Consider the following 24,938-nt stretch of genomic DNA (forward strand, 5'->3'; position numbering starts at 1 on the left):
GAGACTGCTGGTCTTCCTATAGGGTTGCCCTCCTCCTCAGATTCTTCCAGCCATTCCTAATTCAACTACAGGAGTTTCAAGCTTTGGTCCATTAGATGGGTATAAGTATCTGCATCTGACCCGTTCAGCTGCTTGTTTGGCCTCTCAGAGGACACCCATGCTAGGTTCCTGTCTGTCAGCACACCACAGCATCAATAATATTGCCAGGCCTTGAAGCCTCCTTGAGATGAAACATAATTGTGGTCTGTCACTAGATCTCCTTTCCCTCAGTTTCTTCTCCATTTTTGTCCCTTTTAGACAGGAACAATTCAGGGTCATAATTTTTTACTTTGGGATGGCAATCCCATCCCTCACTTGATGCCCAGTCTTTCTGCTGACGGTGGACTCTAGAAGTTCCCTCTCCCCAATATAGGATATTTCATTTAAGGATCCTCCCTTTGAGTCCAGAAATTCTCCCACTTCCCAGGTCTTGGGTACATTCTGAAGGGTCCCCCTACCGCCTGCTTCCTGAGGTTGCCTGTTTCCATTCTTTCTGCTGGCCATCCGGCTTCAGTACTGTTTCCCCCTCTTATAATATTCCCCTCTTTCCCTCCCTGCCTCTCTCCCACACAAGTCTCTCCCTCCTGTGATTGCTTTCTTTTCACTCCCAAGTGGGATTGAGGCATCTTCACTTGGGCCCTTCAGCTTGTTAATATTGAGTTCTGTGAATTGTATCCTGGGTATTCTTTACTATTTCAGCTAATATCTACTTATTAGTGAGTATATATCTACATGTCTTTTTGTGTCAGAGTTACCTCACTCTGGATAATATTTTCTACTTCCATCCATTTGCCTTCAAAACTCCAGATGTCCTTGTTCTTAATAGCTGAGATGGATTCCATTGTGTAAATGAACCACATTTTCTGTATCTATTCTTCTGTTATGGGACATCTGTGTTGTTTCCAGCTTCTGGCTATCACAAACAAAGCTACCATGAAATAGTAGAACACAGTCCCCTGTGCCATGTGGGGGATCTTTTGGGTATATGCCCAAGAGTAATGTAGCTGGTTCTTCAGGTAGATATATTTCTAATTTTTGAGGAATCTCCAGGTTCATTTACAGAGTGGTTGTACCAGTCGTCAGTCCCACCAACAATGGAAGAGATTTCCTCTTCTACACATCCTTGTCAACACATGCTGTCACCTGAGGCTTTGATCTTACCCATTTTGATTGGTGAAAGGTGAAATCTCAGGTTCATTTTGATTTGCATTTCTCTGATGACTGAAGACTTTGAACATCAACTGTGCATCAGCCGTTCAATATTCCTCTGTTGCAAACTCTCTGTTTAATTATTTACCCCATTTTTATGGGGTTGTTTGTTTTTAGTGTTTAGCTTCTTGAGTTCTTTATATATTTTGGACATTAGCCTTCGATCAGATGTAAGGTTAGTGAAGATTTTTCCCAATCTGTAGGTTGCTGATTGGTCCTGTTGAGTATGTTCTTTGCCTTTCAGAAGCTTCTCAGTTCCATGAGGTCCCATTTATCAATTCTTGATCTTAGAGCAAGCGCCATTGCAGTGCTGCTTAGGAAATTTCCCTTTGTGCCAATGATTTCAAGGCTCTTTCTCACTTTCTCTTCAATTAGATTCTGTGTGTCTGGTTTTATGCGGCACTTGCTGCGCTTCAACTCGGGCTATTTGTCAAGGTGACAAACATGGATCTATTTTCATTTTTCTACATAGCGACTGCCAGTTAAACCACCACCATTTAGTGAAAATGCTTTCATTTTTCTATTGTATATTTTTGGCATTTTTGTCAAAGATGATGTGTCCATAAGTGTGTGGTTTTATTTGTAGACCTTCCATTTTATTCCCTCAATGCCCAAGAGTGATGTAGCTGGTTCTTCAGGTAGATATATTTCTTTGTACCAATACCATGAAGTTTTTGATCACCATTACTCTGTAATATGAACTGTTATATATGAAATTTTCATACATTTCTTGCTTGTATTCCAGCAAGTGTTCCCATCAGGATGATTTATACTTCACCAGAGTTCTTTCATTCCCTCATACCTGTAATTTTCCAAGATGCTTATATCTATGCAAGGCAGCCTTTTAACTCTCTTCCTATTTACCATCTCTTTCATGTGTACATCCAGTTCACATCTCTTCCTGAGTACTTGAAAGACTTAAACCATTTTGGGGCAAGGATCATCTGAAGTACCACCAATTAGGAGCATCTCTGGATCACACTAACTCTGTAATCCTCCCTAGGGACCAGTTCTCCCAGAATTGTGGAAACTGTATTCGCTGACTCACAGGATCCTAAAAACAAGCATTTAACAGTTGAGATAGAACTATAATTCTCTCCTCAATGACGACAATAAATATTTCATTCTTGATCCAACTATCAATTACCAGGTCACAGGAACACAGATTTTGGTGTGGAACGCAGCCATTTGTGGAAGCAGTTTGTAACTTTTTTTAGAAATAGAAGAAGGTTATAAAACAAGACTCCTTTTAAAAATTAATTGGTGAAAACCTGGAAGGGGTGGGTTACCAAATAGCAGAGAAACCTGGTTGAGACTTCAGATACTAACTGATGAAGCCCTAAATATTTAGGTTGGTTGAAACTAATAATCTGTTAAGTTAATACATTGCACAGAAAAACTAGTAGTCTGCTTGTATACTCCAGATGATTCACCTAAATTGTCACAAAGCTGTTTGGTCAGGGACAAAGTAAGGCAATATATGGCTATTAGGAGGGACAAATATGATCCAGAAAAATTTGCTTTGGATCTGCAATGTGCCAGAACTCATTCACGTTCTAAAGATTCAATCACACTTGTAAAAGGTTCAGTTTAAAGTTTCATCTACTTTCTGTAAAATTTTGTTGATAAAATATAGTGCTATATGTGGGAGACATGACATTGGGACAATGGAGAAATATATACCTATATTTTCTTTCTTTTTTACTTATTCACTTTACATCCCACTTGCCACTAACCTCTTAGTCACCTCCTCTGACAATCCTTCCCCCACAACCCTCCTCTTCTCCTCTAAGCAAGTGGGGTCCTTCTGGTAATTCTCCACCAATGAGACACATTGCGTTCATGTGATGCTATGCTGTTCCTCTTCCACTGTATCCAGACAAGGCAACGAAGCTAGAAGAACATATCCCATGTTCAGACAAAAGCTTTTGGTATAGTTCCTGTTTCAGTAGTGAGGGACCCACATGAAAGCCAAGCTGCACAACTGCTATTTATGTACAGGGAGGCCTACATCCATCACTGTATGTCCTTTTGTTAGTGGTTCAGACTCTGAGAACCCCAAAGGCCCAGGTTAGTTGACTATGTTGTTTTCTGTTGACGTTCCCAACACCTTCAGGTCCACACTCTTCCCTACTATTCTTTTATAGAAATCCTCAGACTCCATCACTGTGGGTGTCTGTATCTGTCTCAGTCAGTGTCTGAGTGGAGTCTCTAAGAGGACTACATGCTCCTGTCTGTAAACATGAGTGTATCATTATTAGGGTTAAGGACTGATGCTTATTCATGGGATGTGTCTCAACCTGGACCACTTATTGGATGGCCATTACCTTAGTATCTATTCCATTCCCCAATTCCTGTATCTCTTGTAGACATGAAGTGTTTTGGATCAGAAGTTTTGCGTGTGGGTTGGTGGCTCTATTGCTCCCTGGGGTTACTGTTTGCCTCTGTCTGGCTACAGATGATGGCCCCTTCAGGTTCCATACCCCAAATATAGTAAGTCCCAAGTAAAATCAACCCTTGATTCTTGAGTGCTTCCATTATTCCAAGTGTCTGTCTCATCATACAGACCTTTCTATGTGCCTACCCCTATCAAATTCAGATTTCCAATAATTTTCAGGGCCAACTAGCCATCTCTCTAATCCTTTCCACACCTAATTCTGAAGCCCTTATACCTCCCCCCAATTTCCACATTCCCAAATCTCTCCCCTCATTTGTCTCTTATGCCTATTTTATTCACCCTTCTAAGTGAAATTCTCACATTCTTGATAGTGCCTTCCTGCTTCTTCAGCATCTCTGTGACTGTGGAATATATCATGGTGCCTGTACTTTATAACTAATATCCAATTATAAGTGAGTACATACCACACCTGTCTTTTTGGGACTAGGTTACCTCACTCAGGATGACATTCTCAAGTTCCAACCATTTGCCTGCAAAATTTATGATGTCATTGTTTTCATAGCTTAATAGTAATCCATTGTTCAGATTTACCATGTTTATTTTAATCCATTCTACAGTTAAGTGATATCTACATTGTTTCCTGTTTGGGGCTATTATAAATAAAGCTGCTATGAACATAGTAAATCAGGTGTCTTTGTGGTATGTTGCAGCATCTTTTGGGTATTTGCACAAGAGTGCTATAGCTGGGTCTTAAGATAGAACTGTTTCCCATTTTCTGAAAAACTACCAAATGGATTTTGAAAGTGGTTATACAAATTTGCACTCACACTAGAAATTAAAAAGTGTTCTTGTTGCTCCCCATTCTTGCCAGCATATGCTATCTCTTGAGATTTTTCTTATCTATTCTGATGGTTGTAAGATGGAACCTCGGAGTTTTTTTGATTTGTACTTGCCTCATGACTAAGGATTTTGAACATTACTTTAATGACTTGACCATTCCAGAATCCTATGTTGAGAATTCTCTGTTTAACTCTATAAACATTTTTTAATTAGGTTATTTAGTTTCTTGTTGACTACCTCCTTGAGTTCTTTGTAAATTTTGAATATTACCTCTCTGTTAGATATAGGTTTGTTGACGATCCTGTCTCAGTATTTTGGCTGCTGTTTTGTCCTAATACTAGTGTCATTTTTCTTACAGATATTCATAGTTTTATGAAGTCCCATTTATCAATTGTTGGTCTTAGAGCCTGAGCCATTGGTATTCTGTTTAGTAAATTACTTTCAGTACCTATGTGTTTAAGGTTATTTCCCAGTTTCTTTTCTATGAGAATTATTGGATCCAGTCTTATTTTTTGGTTTTTGTTCCACTTGAACTTGGTGTTTGTGCAGGTTGATAAATAAACATATATTTTCATTCTTCTAAATGTAGACACCCTCTTTATCATGTTTTCTAAGTTAAACTAGTGAATTTCATGGGGAAAGAAAACAGAGTCAAAGTCCTTAGAGCTTTGTTAGGCTTACAAGTTAACCAATGGCCCAAGAAGAGACCACTAATGTGATTTTTCAATGGTTTCTCCTATTCCTTGATTTTCAGAACTGAAGACATCAGCCATTGCTAAAATCCTTGCAGCTGCACTCCTTGGATACAAACTACTGCTGGTAACTGCTGTCACTCTCATTTACAGGCACAGATGCAAAATGCCTGAATGTAAGTTAGGGGGGATAAAGATATATTAGTTAAATTTCTGTTACTGTGACAAAACTCCATGACTAAAATAGTTTACAGATGAAAGGGTTTATTTGGCCACTTGCTATCTTAGTATCTTATGAGTACATCATGCAGGAGTAGTGGCAACCAAGAGACATAGCGGAGTGCTCCCATTCTTAAGCATAAAGCATGACAAGATTGAACAAATTGGAAGTGTAAAAAACATTTACTCTCAAAGTTCAGTATCTGTGATGTACCTCCTTTAGCAATAGTGCACCACCTAAATCTTCCAACAAGCACTGCTAACTGAGAATAAGAATCAATACCCTACCTGATATATAGGGAAAGTTTTGTATTTGAAACACCAGATAGATGTTAGTCTGTGGAATCCATAGGAGGGGCGCAATGAGTAAGATGGCCATTACATTCATCACACAATGTTAAGACATATAGCCTCCTCAAGAATCTCATGATACGGGTTGGGGATTTAGCTCAGCGGTAGACACACTTGCCTAGCAAGCGCAAGGCCCTAGGTTCGTTCCCCAGCTCAAAAAAAAAAAAAAAAAAAAAGAAAAAAGAAAAGAAAAAAAAGAAAGAAAGAAAGAAAGAAAGAAAGAAAGAAAGAAAGAAAGAAAGAAAGAAAAGAATCTCATGATACACTTTGAGAAATCCTAATGTCCCAGAAATTCTGTTCATATTATAGAATCGTTCAGTTCAGGATCTAAAGAGATGCCCAGTGTAGCCTAGAAGATGTGATCATACTTGGTCCAGTAGTAGGATCTTGTGTATTGGCCTCAAAATTCATATTTCAGGTGATTTCAGTAAAAGAAAATGAGTGTATGGGAAATATCAATCTAGATTATGTACCAAAATTTAGACATTTCAGATGGCAGGTAAAAATGATTGCTTCTGAGTTGCCCTGTCTGTGATCATGGAGAATAGACTCAGAAGACTGAATGATTTAGGAGCTAGACTAAATGTCACTTTGTTGACACTTGGCATGTTATTCACTCAGGGGAGGAGTGCTAGGAGAAAAGCTGAATCTGGGACACTATAGCAGTAAGATAAGTTGTAAAGAATGAAAGAATCATCCAGCCAGAATTTATTTTCCATACCTTTCTCTTTTATCCTCCAACACACTGAAGCCTAAATATCTGTTATCACTTTTCTTGTAGAGATTCAGCATGGAAATTGATGCTGATGAGAAGCCACTGAAGAACTGCACATAAGGACACAATTAGGACCACTTGAACTCAAATTTTCCGGTTGTTCTTCTGCATATGTATCATTGTCCCAGAACTCTAATGGTGTGCATTTTAAGTTGTATTGTAGATATCTTTATTTTCATTATTAAAATAATTTAAATATGTACATGGTAGTGTCTCTCCATTGGTTGTCAATTTGACTATATCTGGAAAGAACTACAATCCAAAATCGGAGGGCATAACTATTGAAAAGGAGTTAGAGATACTTGATATTCCATGGCTTAATGTTGATGAGGGGTATTTTAAGGGTCAGGGGAATTGTAAAGATAGAGTGGGTATGTTATGTAAAATCTAATCTTCCACAATGGTAAGGCCCAGAAGAATCTTCGTAAATATTATAAGACACAAACTGGTGAGTGGGACATGAGGACATTTGAAAAATTTGTTTTCTTATGCTTTTCCTTGTCCAGACCTTACCATTGTCGATACTGCTGGATTGGATAAATTAAATTCAGTGGGTTTAATTAGACCCTGGGGAATCAAGGGGTAAGTGGTAGCAATGAATCACCAGAGACAACGTGATCATAGTTAATAAAATGGACAGTTTAAACAAAGCAATGTTCATATTGACCTAGCCCATAAGAAAAGTAAAATTTGTAACAGCACAACTTAAATGGACCTTTAGTACTGGCTAATTAATCATGATATATCCAGGCATGAAAAAGATAGGAAGCCTACTGCATATTTGTTTGATCTGTATACACACAAAAAAATCTCAAATAAATAAAAAAAAGGCTTCATTGGATCATGGAAGAAGGTAATCTTGGGGAGTGAATAAATTTTCATATTTGAGACAATTTGCAGACTGAGAACCTCTTCAATTTATGTGTGTCCACGTTCCCTTGAGGAAGGATCTTGATGAGACACCTAAAAGGTTTGTTGTTAGCCATTCTCCTCTTCTTCACAAGAGAGACTTATGGACTTTTACAAGGGTAACTGTACAATAGGCAAAGGAAATAATGAGATGTCCTAGGGTTTATTGGATACTCATTCTAAATTTACCCCAGTCCTAGGAGAGTCCAAGAAACATTGATACCTTCCAGGTAAAATAGGGTGTTTGGAGGCATGGTAATTAATGGAGTTTTGGCTGATGTTTGATTCGCACTAGATCCAATAAATCTTTAAACATATCCTGTGGTCGTTTCCCCAGTTACAGAATGTTTAATTGGAATAGATATACTTAGAATTTGGCAGAATCCTCATATTTGTTTCCTGACTTGTGGAGTGTGGGCTATTATGTTTGTAAACGTTAAATGGGAATCTTTATAGTTGCCTGTGCCAAATAAACAAAAACAGTATCTTATGCATGGGGGAATTTGAGAAGTTACTCCCATCATCAAGGACTTAAAAAAAGAAGGGGTGGTGGTTCCCACCACATTTCCTTTTAACTCTCTTATCTGGACAATGCAGAAAACATGGAGAATGACAGTTGTATTTTGAAACCAAACTCAGGTAGTAACACTGACTGCTGCTGATGTGCCAAATGTAGTTTTGTTACTTGAGCAAATTAACATATCTCCTGATACCTGGTATGTAGTTATTGATCTACTGTGGGGCAGTGAGTTGTAAGAGGAAGCCTGGTAAATTTGAGCTAATCTTTGAAACCGCAGGGACTCTGAAGGGTCTCCTGCCTTGCCTGCTCCTGAAACCAGGACCCTATCATGTAGTTACAGACCAACACATATCCTGTAGAGAGGTTTGTGGCCATCAGTCATGTAAGGGCAGCACCCCAAGCCCTCTGTATGTGGATAAGATATCCCCAAGCTCTCAGATGCAGCCAATATAAACAACTACTGTCAGATCCTGATCCACCCCAAAATTGTATATACGAATCATATCCAGAAGGAATAAAGTGTGAGAGAGTTACTCTGCCATCATTTGAGAGCTTCTGCCATAAGTGTTCTAACACTGCTGCTCGGGAAAGAGATCTGCTCTCCTGAAATGTTGCCAGAATCTCCCCTAGACTAGTCACTAGCCTAGTCAGCCTCTTCTGGCTCAGCCTGGACCAACGCAGTGCAGAGTGACCTATGCAGCATCTTGCAGCAACAGAAGCATCAGCAGAAGATGTGGAGACGGCTTTAGCAATGGAGGCAGTAAGGAAGCAATTTCCCCACCCTGCTCATGTTCTCTCCCCTTCACCTGAACCCTAGCACCTGGCCAGGCCAGAGATCTTCTTGGAAAGCCTCCAATATACAGGCCCAAAATCTATCTAATGGCTTCTTCTTAGTGCCTATCCATAAGGTATCCCAGAAGCAATTTGCTTTCATTTGACAAGGCCAGCAGTATACTTTTATAGTTTTCCCTCAAGGATATATTAACTTTCATGCCCCTGGGTCATAACTTAGTTAGAAGAGATATTGATTGATTCTCTCTTTCACAAAATTTCACATTGGTAAACTATATTGATGACATAATACTGATTGGACCAAGTAAGCTGGAGGTAGCAACCATTTTTGACTCACTGGTAACACATATGTTAGAGGCTGGGAAATAAATTCAACCAAAATTTAAGGACTGTCTACCTTAGTGAAATTCCTAGGAGTCCAGAGGTGTGGGACATGCAGAGTTATTGCTTCTAAGGTGAAAGATGAGTTATTTCACCTGGTCCCTCCAAGTACTAAGAAAGAAGCACAATGTGGGTCTATCTGGATTCTGTAGACAGCAATAGGTCCACGGTGCTCTACCACTTGGACCAAAAGATAAAGCACACCCGATGGAACTTGAGAGATCAGTGGTGGAGAGAGCAGCTCTTTGGAGCTTCTGGCAAGCTCCTGTAGGTGAATCACAGAAGACACCTTAGGGATTTTGGAACAAATTTCTACCATCATCTGCAGATAATTATTTTCCCTTTGAAAAACAACTCTTGGCCTGCTATTGTACCTTAGTGAAAACTGGACATTTGACAACAGGACACCAATTTACCATGTGACCTGATCTTCTCTGAACTGGGTATTATCAGTCCTTTAAAGTCATAAAGTAAGATATGAACATTAGTCTATTATCTAATGGAAGTGGCATATATGCTACCAGGCCAAGCAGGTTCTGATGGCAAAAGCAAGTTACATGAAGATGTTTTTCAAATGTCTATAGTTTATACTCCCATTATAATGCCATCTTCTGGCAAGTATACACCTATTGTGTCATGATGTGTTCCCTATGATTGGCTGACTGTAGATAAGAATCCTTCAAACTGGTTTATTGACTGTCTACACATTATGCAGTTACCACCCAGAAATGGACACTAATAGCATTATAATCCATTTGTGGGACAACCCTGAACAATATGGGTGAAGGGAAATCTTTCAGTGGGCAGAACTCCAGGCAGTACAAATGGCATTAAACTCTGTTTGGAATAAGAAATGTCCAGATGTACAATTGATCAATGACTCATGGGCTGTAGCCAATGGATTGCCTAGAAGGCCAGGGCCGTAGAAAGATCATGATTGGAAAATTCTTGAGAAAGACATCTGTAAAGGAAGTATATAGAGAGATCTCTCCAAATGAGCAAAGTATGTGAAGATCCTGTGTTCCATATAAATGTTCACCAAAAGGTGACTTCAGCTCAGGACTTCAATAATCAAGTGGATACAATGTCCTTCTGTGGACACTCAATCTCTTTTCCCAGGCATCCCTGTTACTGTACAATGGACACATGAACCAAGAGGATATGATGGCTGAGATGGGGATTATGCTTGGGCTCAACAACATAGACTACCACTCACCAAGGCTGGCCTGGCTATAGCTACTACTGAATTCCAGATGTGCCAACAGCAGAGACCATCACTGAATCCCAGGTATGACACCATTTCTTGAATGAACAGCCAGCATCCTCGTGGCAGGTTGACTATAATTGACCACTTCCTCCATGGAATGGACAATGTTTTCTTTTTCTTACTTGAGTAGATAGTTACTCTGGTTATGGATTTGCCTTTCTGCATGTAATAATTCTGTCAAAACCACCATCAATAGTCTTATAGAATGCCTTATCCACCATCACATTATTCTACACAGTATTGTTTCTGACCAATTAACTCATTTCACAGCCAGAGAAGTATATTAGTGGGCTACAGATAATAGAATCCACTGGTCTTACCTACAATATTCCCCATCATTATGAAGCAGCTAGTCTGATAGAAAGATGGAATGGCCTCTTGTAGACACAGTTACAGTGCCAGTGAGGTGGCACCAGCATGGAGAACTAGGGCAGAGTTCTTCAGAAGAACATATATGCTTTGAATCAGCATCCAGTATAATTTCTTCCATAGTCAGAATCCACAGGTTCAGGAATCACAAGGTAGAAAAGGAAATAGTTCCACTCACTATCAGTATTAGTGACCCTATAGAAAAGCTTTTGTTTCCTGTTCTCACAGCCCTAGGTACTGCTGGCCTAGAAGTTATGGTTCCAGGATAGGGATTGCTCTTCTAAGGAGCCACAACAAACATTCCATTGAACTAGAAGCTATGACTTCTTCTTGGTTATTTTGGGCTTCTAATGCCCTTGAACCAACAGGGCATTAAGAAAGGAATAACAGTGTTCGGAGGGATGATAGATTCTGATTACTAGGAAGAAATTGGATTGCCTCTCCACAATGGAGGTAACAAAGATTATGTCTGGAGTGCAGGGGATTCTTTAGGGCACCTCTTATTACTACCATGTTCTGTGATTAACGTCAATGGAAGCTACAGCAGTCTAAATTCAAGCAGGATGACAAAGGGCACAGCCACATGAAAATAAAAAGTCAAGGAAAAAAGCCAAGACCTGCTCAGGTTCTTGCAGAGAGTTTAGGAAATACAGAAAAGGTAGTAGAGAAAGGAAGATATAAATACCATTTAAGGCCACGTGACTAGTTGCAGAAAAGTGGATTGTATTTTTTATATTATATTTTGCTAAGAATATATTTGTATAGATATTTGTGCTTTCTTCAAATTTTTTCACATCAATCAGTATTTAAATTGAGATCTAAAAGATTGTTCCAAGTGACATTGCCTATCCTACATTAGCATATACATTTGTGCTTATATGAGGAACAGTTATATCACATTAGTGTATTTATGACTTAGTCATTGTTTTGTTTAGACATGAGAAATGATTTGTGTCAAGTTTTCAAGGGGTGGATTGTAATGGCTATTCCCAGTTTTCAACTTTACTCTATCTGGAGTGATCTACAATCTAGACTTGGAGGGCACACCTGTGATTCAGAACTTTAGGCTGGAAGACATCAGTTTCTTCCCTAGATCTTGACATGGAGATCTTGAGGAATAAGGGTTGTCAAAAGTTTAGGGCCCAGGCAAAGTTGTTCAGTATTTTAGTCCTAGGAAATTGAGACAAAGGCATCTCTAAATTCAAGGTCAACCTGGGATAAAGCAAGTTCTAGATCCAGAAGTGGTGGTAAATACTATTAAACTAGGTCACACCTTCTTCTGTTGTCTTACATTGGAAAAAGAAAGATTTATTCTTTGACTGCTTGCACTTAATTGCCAGCACATCTATTGGTACCTATTTCTACAGAGTAACAGCTTAAACAACTAACCACTTGGAACTGAGCAACTACTAGATTGCTCATTGTTGGGCTAGTTGGACTACAGACTATAATTCATCACAATAAATCCCTTTGATATATAAGTCTTGTGACTAGATGACCATTACTAATACATAAAAAAATTAAAAATATATTCAAACTTATGAAAAGAATTGGAAAGAGCAATTTCTGTATTCATTTGGAATAACCAAAAAAGGCAGGATACGAATACTCTTCTCAACAATAAAAGAACTGGGGGAATCGCCATTCCTAACCTGAATCTGAATTACAGAGCAATAGTGACAAATACTGAATGGTATTGGTACAGAGACAGGTAGAAAGATCAATGGAATAGAATCGAAGGCCCATAGTTGAACCCACATTCCTATGATCACTTGATCTTTGACAAAGAAGTCAAAGTCATCTGGTGGAAAAAAGATAGCATTTTTGACATTTGGTGCTGGTTCAACTGGAGGTCAGTGTATAGAAGACCACAAATAGATCTACACTTACCGTATCTCCTTTTACAAAGCTCAATCCAAGAGGATCAAGAACTTCTACATATAACCAGTTACAATCAATCTAATAGAAAAAAAAGTGAGGAAGAGTCTTGAACACATAGGCACATGGGAAAATTTCATGAATCGAACACCACTGGCTTTTTCACTAAGATCAACAATGGACAAATGGGACCTCATAAAACTGCAAAGCTTATGTAAGGCAAAAGACCTGTCAATTGATAAAATGGCAACCAAGAAATTGGGAAAAGATCTTTAACAACCCTAGGTCCAATAAATGGCTAATATCCCTTATATGCAAAGAACTTAAGAAATTATACTCCAGGGGACCGAATCTATTTTAAATGGGGTACAAACCTAAACAAATAATTCTCAACTGAGAAATCTCACATGGCTGAGAAGCACGTAAAGAAATGTTCAACATCCTTAGTCATCAGGGAAATGCAAATTAAAATGATCTGTGATTCTACCTCCAACCAATCAAATTGGTTAAGATAAAAACTCAGGTGACATCACATGATGTCAAGGATTTGGAGAAATAGGAACACTCTTCTATTGCTGGTGGTATTGCAAGCTGGGACAACCATTTTGGAACTCAGTCTGGAAGTTCCTCAGAATATTTGACATAGTACTACCTGAGGAACCAACTCCACTACTCCTGGGCATATACACAAAAGTTGTTTCAACATATAACAAGGACACCAGTTTTGCTATGTTCTTAGCAGACTTATTTGTAATAGCCAGATTCTTGAAACAATCCAGATGTCCCTCAACAGAGGAATTAATTCAGAAAATGTGGTACATTTACACAATAGACTATTACTCAGCTATTAAAAACAATGACATCATGAAATTCTTAGGTAAATGGATGAAACTAGAAAATATTATCCTTAATGAGATAACCCATTCACAAAAGAACACACATAATACATACTCACTGATAAGTGAATATTAGGCAGAAGCTCCAAATTCCCATGTTACAACTCACAGATCATATGAAGCTCAAGAAGAAAGAAGACAAAAGTGTGCATGTCTCAGTCCTTCTTAGAAGGCAGAAATGAGGGTGAAAGGGACATGGAAGGAATAGTGGAAACTACATCAGGTTTGGCAGAAGATTGGGATGATATACAGGTGGTTAGGAAACTGAATAGTGGTGTACAGCAATGGGTGAGGGGACCTGGGGGTAGCCACCAGAAAGTTACAGATGCCAGGAAAGTGCGAGTCTCCCAGGAACCAACGTAGATGACATTAACTAAAATACCCCACAAAGGGGAGGTGGATACTGTAGAGACCATATCCAGAGGTTAGACAAGGCCTCTTCTTGAGGGTTGGGGCCACACACTATCTCCAAATTTTTAACCTAGAATTGGTCTTTTCTATAGGAAATACTAGGAAAAAGTATAGAGCAGAGAATGAAGGAAAAGCCATCTAGAGAATCCTCCATCTGGGGATCAATCATGTATACAGACACCAAACATAGACACTATTGCTGATACCAATAAGTGCTTGCTGACAGGAGCCTGATATAACAGTCTTCTTAGAGGCTCTGCCAGAGTCTGACAAATGCAGAGGCCCATGCTCATAACAAACTATTGGACTGGGCTCGTGAACCCCAAAGGAGAAATTAGGTAAAGAAAATGACTGAAGGATCTGAGGATGTTTGCAACCCCATAGGAAAACAACACTATCAACCAACCAGAACTCCCAGAACTCCCAGGGACTAAACCACCAATAGAAGACTGCACATCGAGTGATCCATGCTGCATATGTAGCAGATGATGGCCTTATCTGGCATCAATGGGAGGATTAGCCTTTGATCCTGATAAAATATGGTACAGAGTGAAACAGAATTCTCAACAAAGTAATCTTGAATGGCCACTTGAAACAGTCAACATCCTTAGTCATTGGGTAAATGCAAATCAAAACAAACCTTAGATTCCATGTAATGTAATTCAGAATGGATAAGATCAAAAACTCAATTTACAGTCCATGCTGGCTAGGATATGGAGAAAGGGGAAAACTCCTCTAATTATTGTAGATTGAAAACTAGCACAATTATTCTGAAAATGCATCTAAAGTTTTATCAGAAAATCATTAATAGTTCTACCTGAAGTCCTAGCTATTCCACTCCTGAGCATATACACAAAAGATGCTCCACCATACATACTATAAAGACACATCCTCTTCTATCTTCATTGGAGCCTTATTTTTAATGGCCAGAAGGTGGAAATAATGATGTCCCTCAACTGAAGAATGGATTCAGAAAATATGGTTTATTTATACAATGGAATATTATTAAGCTATTTAAAAGAAGCAAATCATGAATTTTGCAGGGAAATGAATGGAGCTGGAGAATAACCTGAGTGAGGTAAAGAAAACCCAGAAAGATATGCATAGTATGTACTCACTGCTAAATGTATATTAACCCAAAAGTACAATATACCTATGATATACCACATAGACAAAAGGATGTTAAACATGAAAGAAGGCCCAAGAGAGGATGTTTCAGTCCCATTTAATACAGAAAAGAAAACAATCTTAAGAAATAGAGGGAGAGAATGGGGTGGGAGAGAAGATAAGGTGTGAAGTGCATGTGAAGGAGGCCTGGAGGGAGTCAGAATCAGGTGTGTGGGAGATAAGAAAGAAGCCCAGAGAGACAGGAGAATGAATGGAAATATGAAGGTGAGAGGCAGGGGAGAACCTCTAGAAAAATCCCAGAGATCTTGAGTGTGGGAGTATCCCAGGACTCAATGGGGATGACCTTAGCCAATTTCTCAACAGTGGGGAGATGGAACCACATCCTAGGTTTAGAGACAGAACTCACTGGAGGGATGAAGAAACCAACTCACCTTCAAAAACTTCAACATAAAATTGTTCCTGTGTAATAGACAAAATGGAGCTGAAGCTGGAGAAATGGTTACCAGTGCCCAATCCAACTTTGGATCCACCCCATGAACAGGCACCAAATTCTAACACTATTAATGACACTATGTTGTGCTTACAGAGAGGAACCTAGCTTGCCTGTTCTCTGAGAGACTCTACCAGCAGCTGATTGTCTTTATATTTTAATGACATTTTACCATTGCATATTTTAGTATTTTTATTGGTTCTCTACATTTACTGTTTTGGGTATTACGTGACAGGACTTTTTTCTTTTCTTGCCATCTATTTGGTGTTCTAAGTTTCTTCTATTTATGTAACCGTATCATTCTTTAGGTTGGGGAAATTTTCTTTATAATTTAGTTTAAAATAATGTCTGGTCCTTGTAGCTGGGAATCTTTTCCTTTGTCTATTTCTTTTCTTAGTTTTGGTCTTTTCATAGTGCTCAAGATTTCTTGCATTTTTTGTTATCAATTTTTAGACTTCTTATTTTTCTTTGAATGATGTATTGATTTCTTCAATTATGCATTCTATGCCTGAGATTCTCTCTTCTATTTGTATTTTAATTGTGGTACTTGGATCTGTAGTTTCTGCTCAATTTCCTAGGTCCTCCATCTCTAGGATTTCCTCAGTTTGTGTTTTCTTTATTACTTCTATTTCCATTATCAGGCCTTAATCACTTACATTCATTTCCTTCATATGCTTGATTGTGTTTTCCTTTATTTCTTTAATGGAATTATTTACTCTAAAGTTCTTTATAATCTCTGTATGATTGAATAAGGTTATTTTCTTGTTCTATGGATGTGTTAGTATTTCCAAGACTTGCTGTGACAGAATACCTGTACTCTGGTTGTATCATATTGACATGGCTCATGTTGACTGTGTTCTTAAGTTGTCCTTTAACCATCTGGTTGTCCCTGGTGTTGGTTGGGTATTTCTGATGTCAGTAGGACTTTTTGTGGTGGAGGGGAATGGATCTCAGGGAGCAGGATATTGCTTATTTCTGCTAGTTGTACCCAGGGTTTACCTAGAAATTAGTGAATACATTGAGATTGGTTGAAGGTAGATGCCCCTGTGGCCCTGCAGGCCTCCTCATGTAAGTAAAGGGAGCAGTGGTCCAGGCAGTTTTTACTGCACAGGTTATAATGACTAAACCTTTGTTGGGATTGAGATCAGAATTCCTGTGGGTGAACAAGCTGCACAGGCTAAAGAGTAAAACTCTTCTAACCTTCTGAAGGTGGTTAATTTAAATCTATGGCTAATGGCATTAATATGCCACTCCATAAGTCCTAAGTAAAACCCCCAATATAAAAAGATGAAAATGATGATATAATCTCATGAATTACAAGCGCTTAGAAACTACACTTATTACTGCAGTTGTTGGTAGATTTGCAATCATGCATTTGACAGCTTTGCCATTATTGGCTGCAGTAAAGCTATACATTAAAAGTATGGTGTCAACCTAGATTGTACCTCCCCTTACCATGTAAAAGCTACCTACAGAATAGAAGCCCCCATACTCTCTCATCCTTCCCTGTCTTCTTATTGATCCTCTCTTTAACTTAGCCAGGAACCTTTACAGTACACTCAGGACCACATGCACTTACTACATAGGGGCCAATTATGGAGAACAGATGTCTTTGAGAAGATAGAAGGTCACATTGCATCAATGAGGTAGAGTTCTTAGTGAAATATAAATTGCTGTTCCCAAAAGTTGTTCTAATGCAGTCATGTGCAATATAAGAAAGTTGATCCCTGAAAATTGTTGGGACCGATGCCCTTGAAACCCTCCATTATTAATGTTATAATTATGGTTAGAATTAAGTATGACTGGGTTCATGGAAAATCCCCAGCCAGCTGCAGAAGACTAATACAAATCTGGTGGTCAAAATGAAAATAATATGATAAAGCTCTGACCTTGCTGAGAAATACATCTGACGTCAAGATGCCCAATGTGACAATCTGTATCCTTTCTGAAAAACCAACATCATGTTGACTAATAGATTTAAAATCTGTGACCTTTTTGACATCCTGTCAACATCAGCCGATTCCCTGACCACACAAATATTGTGTCCTTAGCCTGCATAAATGTTTCTTACTTCCCCCTCCCTGTTACCCCTGTTATGATATAAATTCAGCCTTGAGGAAAAATAAAATTGTTGCCTTGATCAGACTCTTGTCTTGGTGTCCTTCTTCGCGTCTCTTGTCCCCCATTCTCTTCCAGGTACCATCAGCAACATCGTTGACAGAAAATTAAGTTGATCTGGCTGTCTTCATTGAACCTAAGAATCATGGGTTTCCTCCCTTAAAGGTGTCCCTGGCACATTACTTAGTAATTAGTGGTTTGTGTGTAGCAGGTTGAGCCACATTATTCTGAAGCACAAGGGGTTGTATAACACAGCCATTGATGTCAGATAATAACTCTATCAGTGGAAAATATCACAAATATTTGTTGCTGCTTCACAAAATAGATCTGAGACAAACACAAGCTATATATTGGAAAACTCAGGAGTCATTAGGTATTTCAGATGTCAAAATCCATATCAAACCAATTAAAGGGTATAGGAGTTTACTCAGTTTCCCAGGGAATGACAAAGCAAAAAAAGTAAATAGGTGGAGAGCCATCAACATTTCCCCTAGTGAAATTCACTGATAACTAAACCCTGGAACAGGAAAGTGAGAAGTCCAAGATCACATGGACTCTGAATAACATAGTGATGAAATTTTTCCTACAAGCCAGAAGTTTCCCTAAGTGTAAAATAAACTTCACCCTTACAGTATAACCAATCTATAGTAGTACTGAAAGGATATCATGTGAGGACCCTATGTGGATAATTGTCCCAGGAACCTGTCAGAGAGTAGCAGTGCCAGTATGGTTAACCAGTCACTTTGTCACACCCTTCTCTCCTGCCGACCACAGAACTACTGATGCCATGTAATGACAATGACATTGCAATCTAGATGTGTCCATAAAATTAATCAGAGACGTTGGCTGTCATCATCACACAAATGGAAACAGAGAACAAAGTTTTTCACCCATGGATTCCTAATTTCATTCTCAACAATTCTCTGGGTACCCTAGAGAAGCAGATTCAAGAATACACAATCTACATAAGGGAAACCTGAAAGTTCAAGTTCAGTGAGATATCTAAAGTTTCATAACCATGATGTCACAACATGTTGGAAATGCTGGTGTGTCAAGTAATTTAGAGAGGAGTCAGGCTTTCCCTCTAGATTATGTATGATCATCACCCCCATACCACAGATGAGAATTGTTGAGGCTGAAAGACTCTGTCTCCTCTTCCCAACTTTCTTTCAGAAGTTTTTTCTGTTGCTCTTGCTTTCATATAACCCTTTCTTCTCTAACCCTACTACTGATTCTTTCTCTTCATCTCTAAGGAGCTATCACGAAGCATTTTAGGACGAATTTCTGTTCCATATAACCATAGACAGGATGTTGCTGGTCTAGGGTCCCCTGCAAAAGGAAGAATAGCATGTATGCTGTGTTAGTCTATGAGACAGGGTGCTATAATCAATTCCTACTTCTTTCTATCCTGCTCCCATGTCAGGTATCCACTATGAACTTCAGGGAAGAAATGACCCTTCCTCTATAGCACAATTGTAGGACAAAAAGGATGCAGGAATATTACACATAACACATTGCTATTTTACTCTCTTCCTTCCACATACATTGCCATCAAGAGACTTTTATTTCATAGTATATGCAATATGTAGTTGCATATCAGTGGAATTCTATGGAATGTATCTTAACTGAGCCATTTGCTGGTTGGAGTTGCCTATATACTATATTACCTGATGACATTTATTTATATTTATTTATAACAACTGTAGAGTAAGATGAAGTTATTCTCTTTGTCTGTCTCTATTTGAAATATTGAAAGAACACTTGCTTCTATTTGGAAAATAATAACATATTTATAAACTACCTCACCCTCAAATGATGCATGCATCCTCCAGAACCCATGTGCCTTAAAGTCAGAATTGTGGCTTTATGAGCTTATTCACTGTGAAACTAAAATGAAACATTCTTGACCTGAAATCTGAAGTAGTATATCTCTACTTTCTGGATTGTATTGCACCTTTCCCCACATATGAACAGATTGTAACTTCTAATATCAAGTGAGAATATTCATATGACTGACATTGGGATAGCTTTCCCATTACTATTAAATATAAGCATCTGAGTGTGAGAATATCGTGAAAATATGGGGAGCTGATGATGAATGGAAAAGCTAGTTGAGTTCAAGAAATTGTAAAATCTTTTATGCATCAGGCCCATAAGTGGATATGCTGTTTCTTACAAGACAGCAAGAAGCTAGCCTGGAATCACATATGACACTTCTAGTAAATAGAATCTCTTCTGCTGTTCTGATCTTCCTTGATTCAGAGATGGGATTAAGCTACCCTATGAACATGAAGGTAACTTTAACACTTGATTCTTACTTGTTGCTCAGAATTTTATAAACTGCTTTGAACTGGTGGAGATATCAAGGATCAGAAGGACAATAAAGTACTTTCCATGGACAATCAATTTGTTGCCTACCACAGACTGAATCTCTTTGTCAGTGACTGCTTTGTCTCTTTGGAACTTCACCAGTAGTAAGTGCCAGAATCAGCAGGCATGACATTATTAATAAGGATGGAAAAGTCCAGGTTTTCTCTTTTTGGCATTCTGACATATTTGTGACTCTATATATTATGTGCTAACTTGAAAACTATATATTATGTGCTGACAAATTTCTGTAACTTTAAACCACTGCTGACACAGGGAGCAGGAAGAGAGAGATCATAGTGGCTGACTTTCTGCAAAGATAGAAACTGATTTCTCAGGTTTAATTAGCTTCATCTCTTTCATAGAGGCCCCTACAGGAAACATCAGTTAGTCCTCATCCTGATGAAAACCCTCAGGTTTCTCAAGTTTGTGATAAAATATTGTTACTTTCTCATGCTCAACATACATCTGATCACAGTTTTTTCACTTGAGCCTCTTAACAGAGGGATGTAGCACATATGGGAAAATGAATCATGTAGACACTGGGAACTTGACATGATTCTGATTGATTCGTTTTATGTTGGGAATTATCATGCTTCATCCAGTATCTGCTTGGTTTTCATTTTCTGTGGCATTTCTTTTACAATGGTATCATTGTATTTATGTGAGTGTGTTAAATCAATTAGAATTAGAGTCCCTTATACCAAGCCAAGGTACTTTGAGAAACTTGCTATCTAATGAGGACCTCCATTCTCCTGCAACATCCTTCCCCCTCAACCTTCATCAGGCTTCCACATTCTGAATTATGCAGATTGGTTTCCCTTCTCCCATACAGGTTTCCTTTTGGATATGCCAAGCTGTCCAAGACAGTCTGCTAACCCAAGTGGGGCTCTGGTATACCTACTGAAACTTTTCTGTTTGTGTTTATCATATCTGCCCCTCCTGAATCATGCAAGTCATGCAGCTTTGGAACCATCAACAAGGATACCCAACAGAGGCCTGTCACATCAGGACCATCAAGATTAAATCCCTCCCAATACCTACTACAACAGAAATATCTAGAAACAAAAGCCATCTAAATAGATAAATGTCCATGAAAGAAGGAACATAATCAACAAAAGCTATGGTAGTACGATATCTTCACAGCATAGCTATCCTTTTACAGATATACCTGGATATACTAAACAAAAAAAAAAGAAGGAAGCATAAGAAAATGACATAAATTCAATCTTATAAGGATTATAGTAGCCTTTAAAGAGGAAATGAATAAATCTCTTAAAGAAATATAGGAAGATACAGTCAGATAGAGGTTTATAAACAGGAAAAAATAAACACCTTAAAGATACACATGAAAATATAAATAAATATGTGAAAAAATAAAACTATGCAAACCCTGAAAGTAGAAAGTGTGAGCATAAGTGGAGGGATGCGGTTGCCATCCCGCAGTCAAAAACTCGAATCCAGAATTGGTCCTGTCTAAAAAAACTGCAGGGATAAAAATGGAGAAGAGCCTGAGGAAAAGGAAGTCCAATGAATGGCACAAACTGGGATCCAGCTGAAGTGGTGGGTTGAAGGGCTGACACTTTCAGCTGTTCATTGAGCGTTTTAGGGTGCAGCCATGATAGGCTCCTGTCTGTAAGTTCACCTTAGCATCGGGAATAGTGTCAGGCTTTACCTGTATGGTTCAGGCTCAGCAGATCAGATGAAGGTGGGAAGGAGGACTGAAAGTAGAATGGAAACAATAAAGAAAACACAAGGCACCCAAATCTGGTGGGTGGGAGGCAGACACGCCTGGGAAACCAGAAGAGACTACACTCTGCCCACATTTCTGACTCCAGAGGAAAATACCTAACCCCATCTGCGACCCCGGTGCATGGGGGCCCAAGAAAAAGGCAGCCCAGGCCCTCCTGGTTGCCTCCATCACTGAGAGCTCAAAAGAAGTCCGCCATGAGCAACGTGAGCTGGGAGACCACAGGTAAGACCAAGTTTTCTGCTCCAAGCATCCTGCATGGTGGACACAGGACACAGGCCCACAGGAACAGTTGAAGACCAGTAGAGAGGAAAGAATACATAAGCAAAAGAACAACACTCTGTTCCCATACCTGGCTGAAAGAAAACAGGAAAACAGGTCTATAGCACTCCTGACACACAGGCCTACAGGAATGTCTAGCCACTGTCAGAAATAGCAGAAAAGGGTAACACAAGAGACAACCTGATGGTGAGAGGCAAGCACAGGAACACAAGAAAGAGAAACCAAGACTACATGGCATCATCTGAGCACAATTCTCCCACCAAAGCAAACACTGAATATCCAAACATACCTGAAAGGCAAGACCTAGATTTGAAATCATATTTGATCATGATGTTGGAGGACTTCAAGACAGACATGAAGAACTCCCTTAGAGGAATGCAGGAAAACATAAATGAACAGGTAGAAGCCTATAGAGGAGAATCACAAAAATCCCTGAAAGAATTCCAAATTCCAGGAAAACACAGTCAAACAGGTGAAGGAATTAAAAATGGAAGTAGAAGAAATAAAGAAAGGACAGAGGGAAACAACCCTGGATATAGAAAACCAAAGGAAGAGTCAAGGAGCTGTAGATACAAGCATCACCAACAGAATACAAGAGATAGAAGAGAGAATCTCAGGAGCAGAAGATTCCCTAGAAATCATCGACATAAGGGACAAAGATAATGAAAACTGGAAAAAGCTACTGGTCCAAAACATACAGGAAATCTGGGACTCAATAAGAAGATCAAAACTAAGGATAATAGATATAGAAGAGAGTGAAGACTTCCAGATCAAAGGACCAGTAAATATCTTCAACAAAATCATAGAAGAAAACATCCCTAACCTAAAGAAAGAGATGCCCATAAACATACAAGAAGCCTACAGAACTTCAAATAGATTGGACCAGAAAAGAAACTCCTCCTGTCACATAATAGTCAAAACACAAAATGCACAAAATAAAGAAAGAATATTAAAAGCAGTAAGGGAAAATGGTCAAGTAACATGTAAAGGCAGACCTATCAGAACCACACCATACTTCTGACCAGAGACTATTAAAGCCAGAAGATCCTGGACAGATGTCATACCAACACTAATAGAACACAAATGCCAGTCCAGGTTACTGTATCCTGCAAAATTCAATTAACATAGATGGAGAAACCAAAATATTCCATGACAAAACCAAATTTACACAATATCTTTCTACGAATCCAGTGCTACAAAAGATAATAAATGGTAAAGCCAACATAAGGAGGCAAGCTACTCCCTAGAAAAAGCAAGAAATTAATCTTCTTGGAAATAAAAAAAGAGCAGAAAAGCACACAAATATAATCTCACATCCAAATAAGAATATAGCAAGAAGCAATTATCACTATTCCATAATAGCTCTAAATATCAATGGTCTCAACTCCCCAATAAAAAGACATAGATTAATAAGCTGGATACGCAATGAGGACCCAGAACTCTACTGCCTACAGGAAACACAACTCAGAGACAAAAACAGACACGACCTCAGAGTGAAAGGCTGGAAAACAACTTTTCAAGGAAATGGTCTGAAGAAGCAAGCTGGAGTAGCCATTCTAATATCAAATAAAATTGATTTTCAACTAAAAGTCATCAAAAAGATAAGGAAGGACACTTCATATTCATCAAAGGAAAAATCCACCAAGATGAACTTTCAATCGTAAATATCTATGCTCCAAATACAAGGGCAACTGCATACATAAAAGAAACCTTACTAAAGCTCAAAGCACACATTGCACCTCACACAATAATAGTAGGAGATTTCAACACCCCATTCTCCTCAATGGACAGATCATGGAAACAGTAATAAAACACAGACATAGAAAGACTAAGAGAAGTCATGAGCCAAATGGATTTAACAGATATTTATAGAACATTCTATCCTAAAGCAGAAGGATTCTTCTCACCACCTAATGCTACTTTCTCCCAAATTGACCAAATACTTGGTCATAAAATAGGCCTCAACAGATGCAGAAAGATAGAAATAACGCCATGCATCCTATCAGACCACCACGTACTAAAGCTGGTCTTCAATAACAATAGGGGAAGGACCTCCACTTCTACATTGAAGTTAAACAATGCTATACTCAATGATAACTTGGTCAAGGAAGAAATAAAGAAAGAAATTAAAGACTTCTTAGAATTTAATGAAAATAAAGGTACAACATACCCAAACTTATGGGACACAATGAAAGCTGTGCTAAGAGGAAAACTCATAGTTCTGAGTGCCTGCAGAAAGAAACAGGAGAGAGCATGTATCAACAGCTTGACAGCACACCTAAAAGCTCTAGAACAAAATGAAGCAAATACACACAGGAGGAGTAGAAGGCAGGAAATAATCAAACTCAGAGCTGAAATCAACCAAGTAGAATCAAAAAGGACCATACAAAGAATCAACAGAACCAAAAGTTGGTGCTTTGAGAAAATCAACAAGATAGATAAACCCTTAGCCAGACTAATGAGAGGACACTGAGAGTGTGCCCAAATTAACAAAATCAGAAATGAAAAGGGAGACATAACTACAGAATCAGAGAAAATTAAAAAAACATCATATCCTACTACAAAATCCTATATTCAACAAAACTTGAAAATCTTCAGAAAATGGACAATTTCTGAGACAGATACCAGGTACCAAAGTTAAATCAGGAACAGATGAACCATTTAAAATATCCCATAAATCCTATCAAAATAGAAGCAGTCATTAAAGGTCTCCCAACCAAAAACACCACAGACTGATTCAGTGCAGAATTCTATCAGACCTTCATAGAAGTCCTCATACAAATACTATCCAAACTATTCCACAAAATTGAAACAGATGGAGCACTTCCGAAATCCTTCTATGAAGCCACAATTACTC

The 24,938-nt window shown here is 38.6% G+C and overlaps 1 protein-coding gene across 2 annotated transcripts in view; it reads left to right on the plus strand.

Annotated features, from left to right (window-relative positions):
* Positions 1-12,304, plus strand: part of LOC148006665 (signal-regulatory protein beta-2-like) — a 63,547-nt gene extending 51,243 nt beyond the window's left edge. The window contains exons 4-6 of one of the 2 annotated variants that reach the window (XR_015674313.1): positions 5,241-5,354; positions 6,530-6,661; positions 10,245-12,304. Coding sequence is in view for 1 of the 2 variants with exons in the window: in XM_087640145.1 (XP_087496271.1) it covers positions 5,241-5,354; positions 6,530-6,531 (116 nt within the window). In the remaining variant the exon portion in view is untranslated. Of the gene's footprint in view, positions 1-5,240; positions 5,355-6,529; positions 6,726-10,244 lie in introns of those variants that run through there. The other variant, XM_087640145.1, reaches the window with a different exon arrangement.
* Positions 12,305-24,938: the final 12,634 nt, after the last annotated feature.

Source organism: Rattus norvegicus, chromosome 2, assembly GCF_021556685.1.
Source record: "Rattus norvegicus strain SHRSP/BbbUtx chromosome 2, alternate assembly SHRSP_T2T, whole genome shotgun sequence".
In the NCBI taxonomy this organism is placed as follows: Eukaryota; Metazoa; Chordata; class Mammalia; order Rodentia; family Muridae; genus Rattus; species Rattus norvegicus.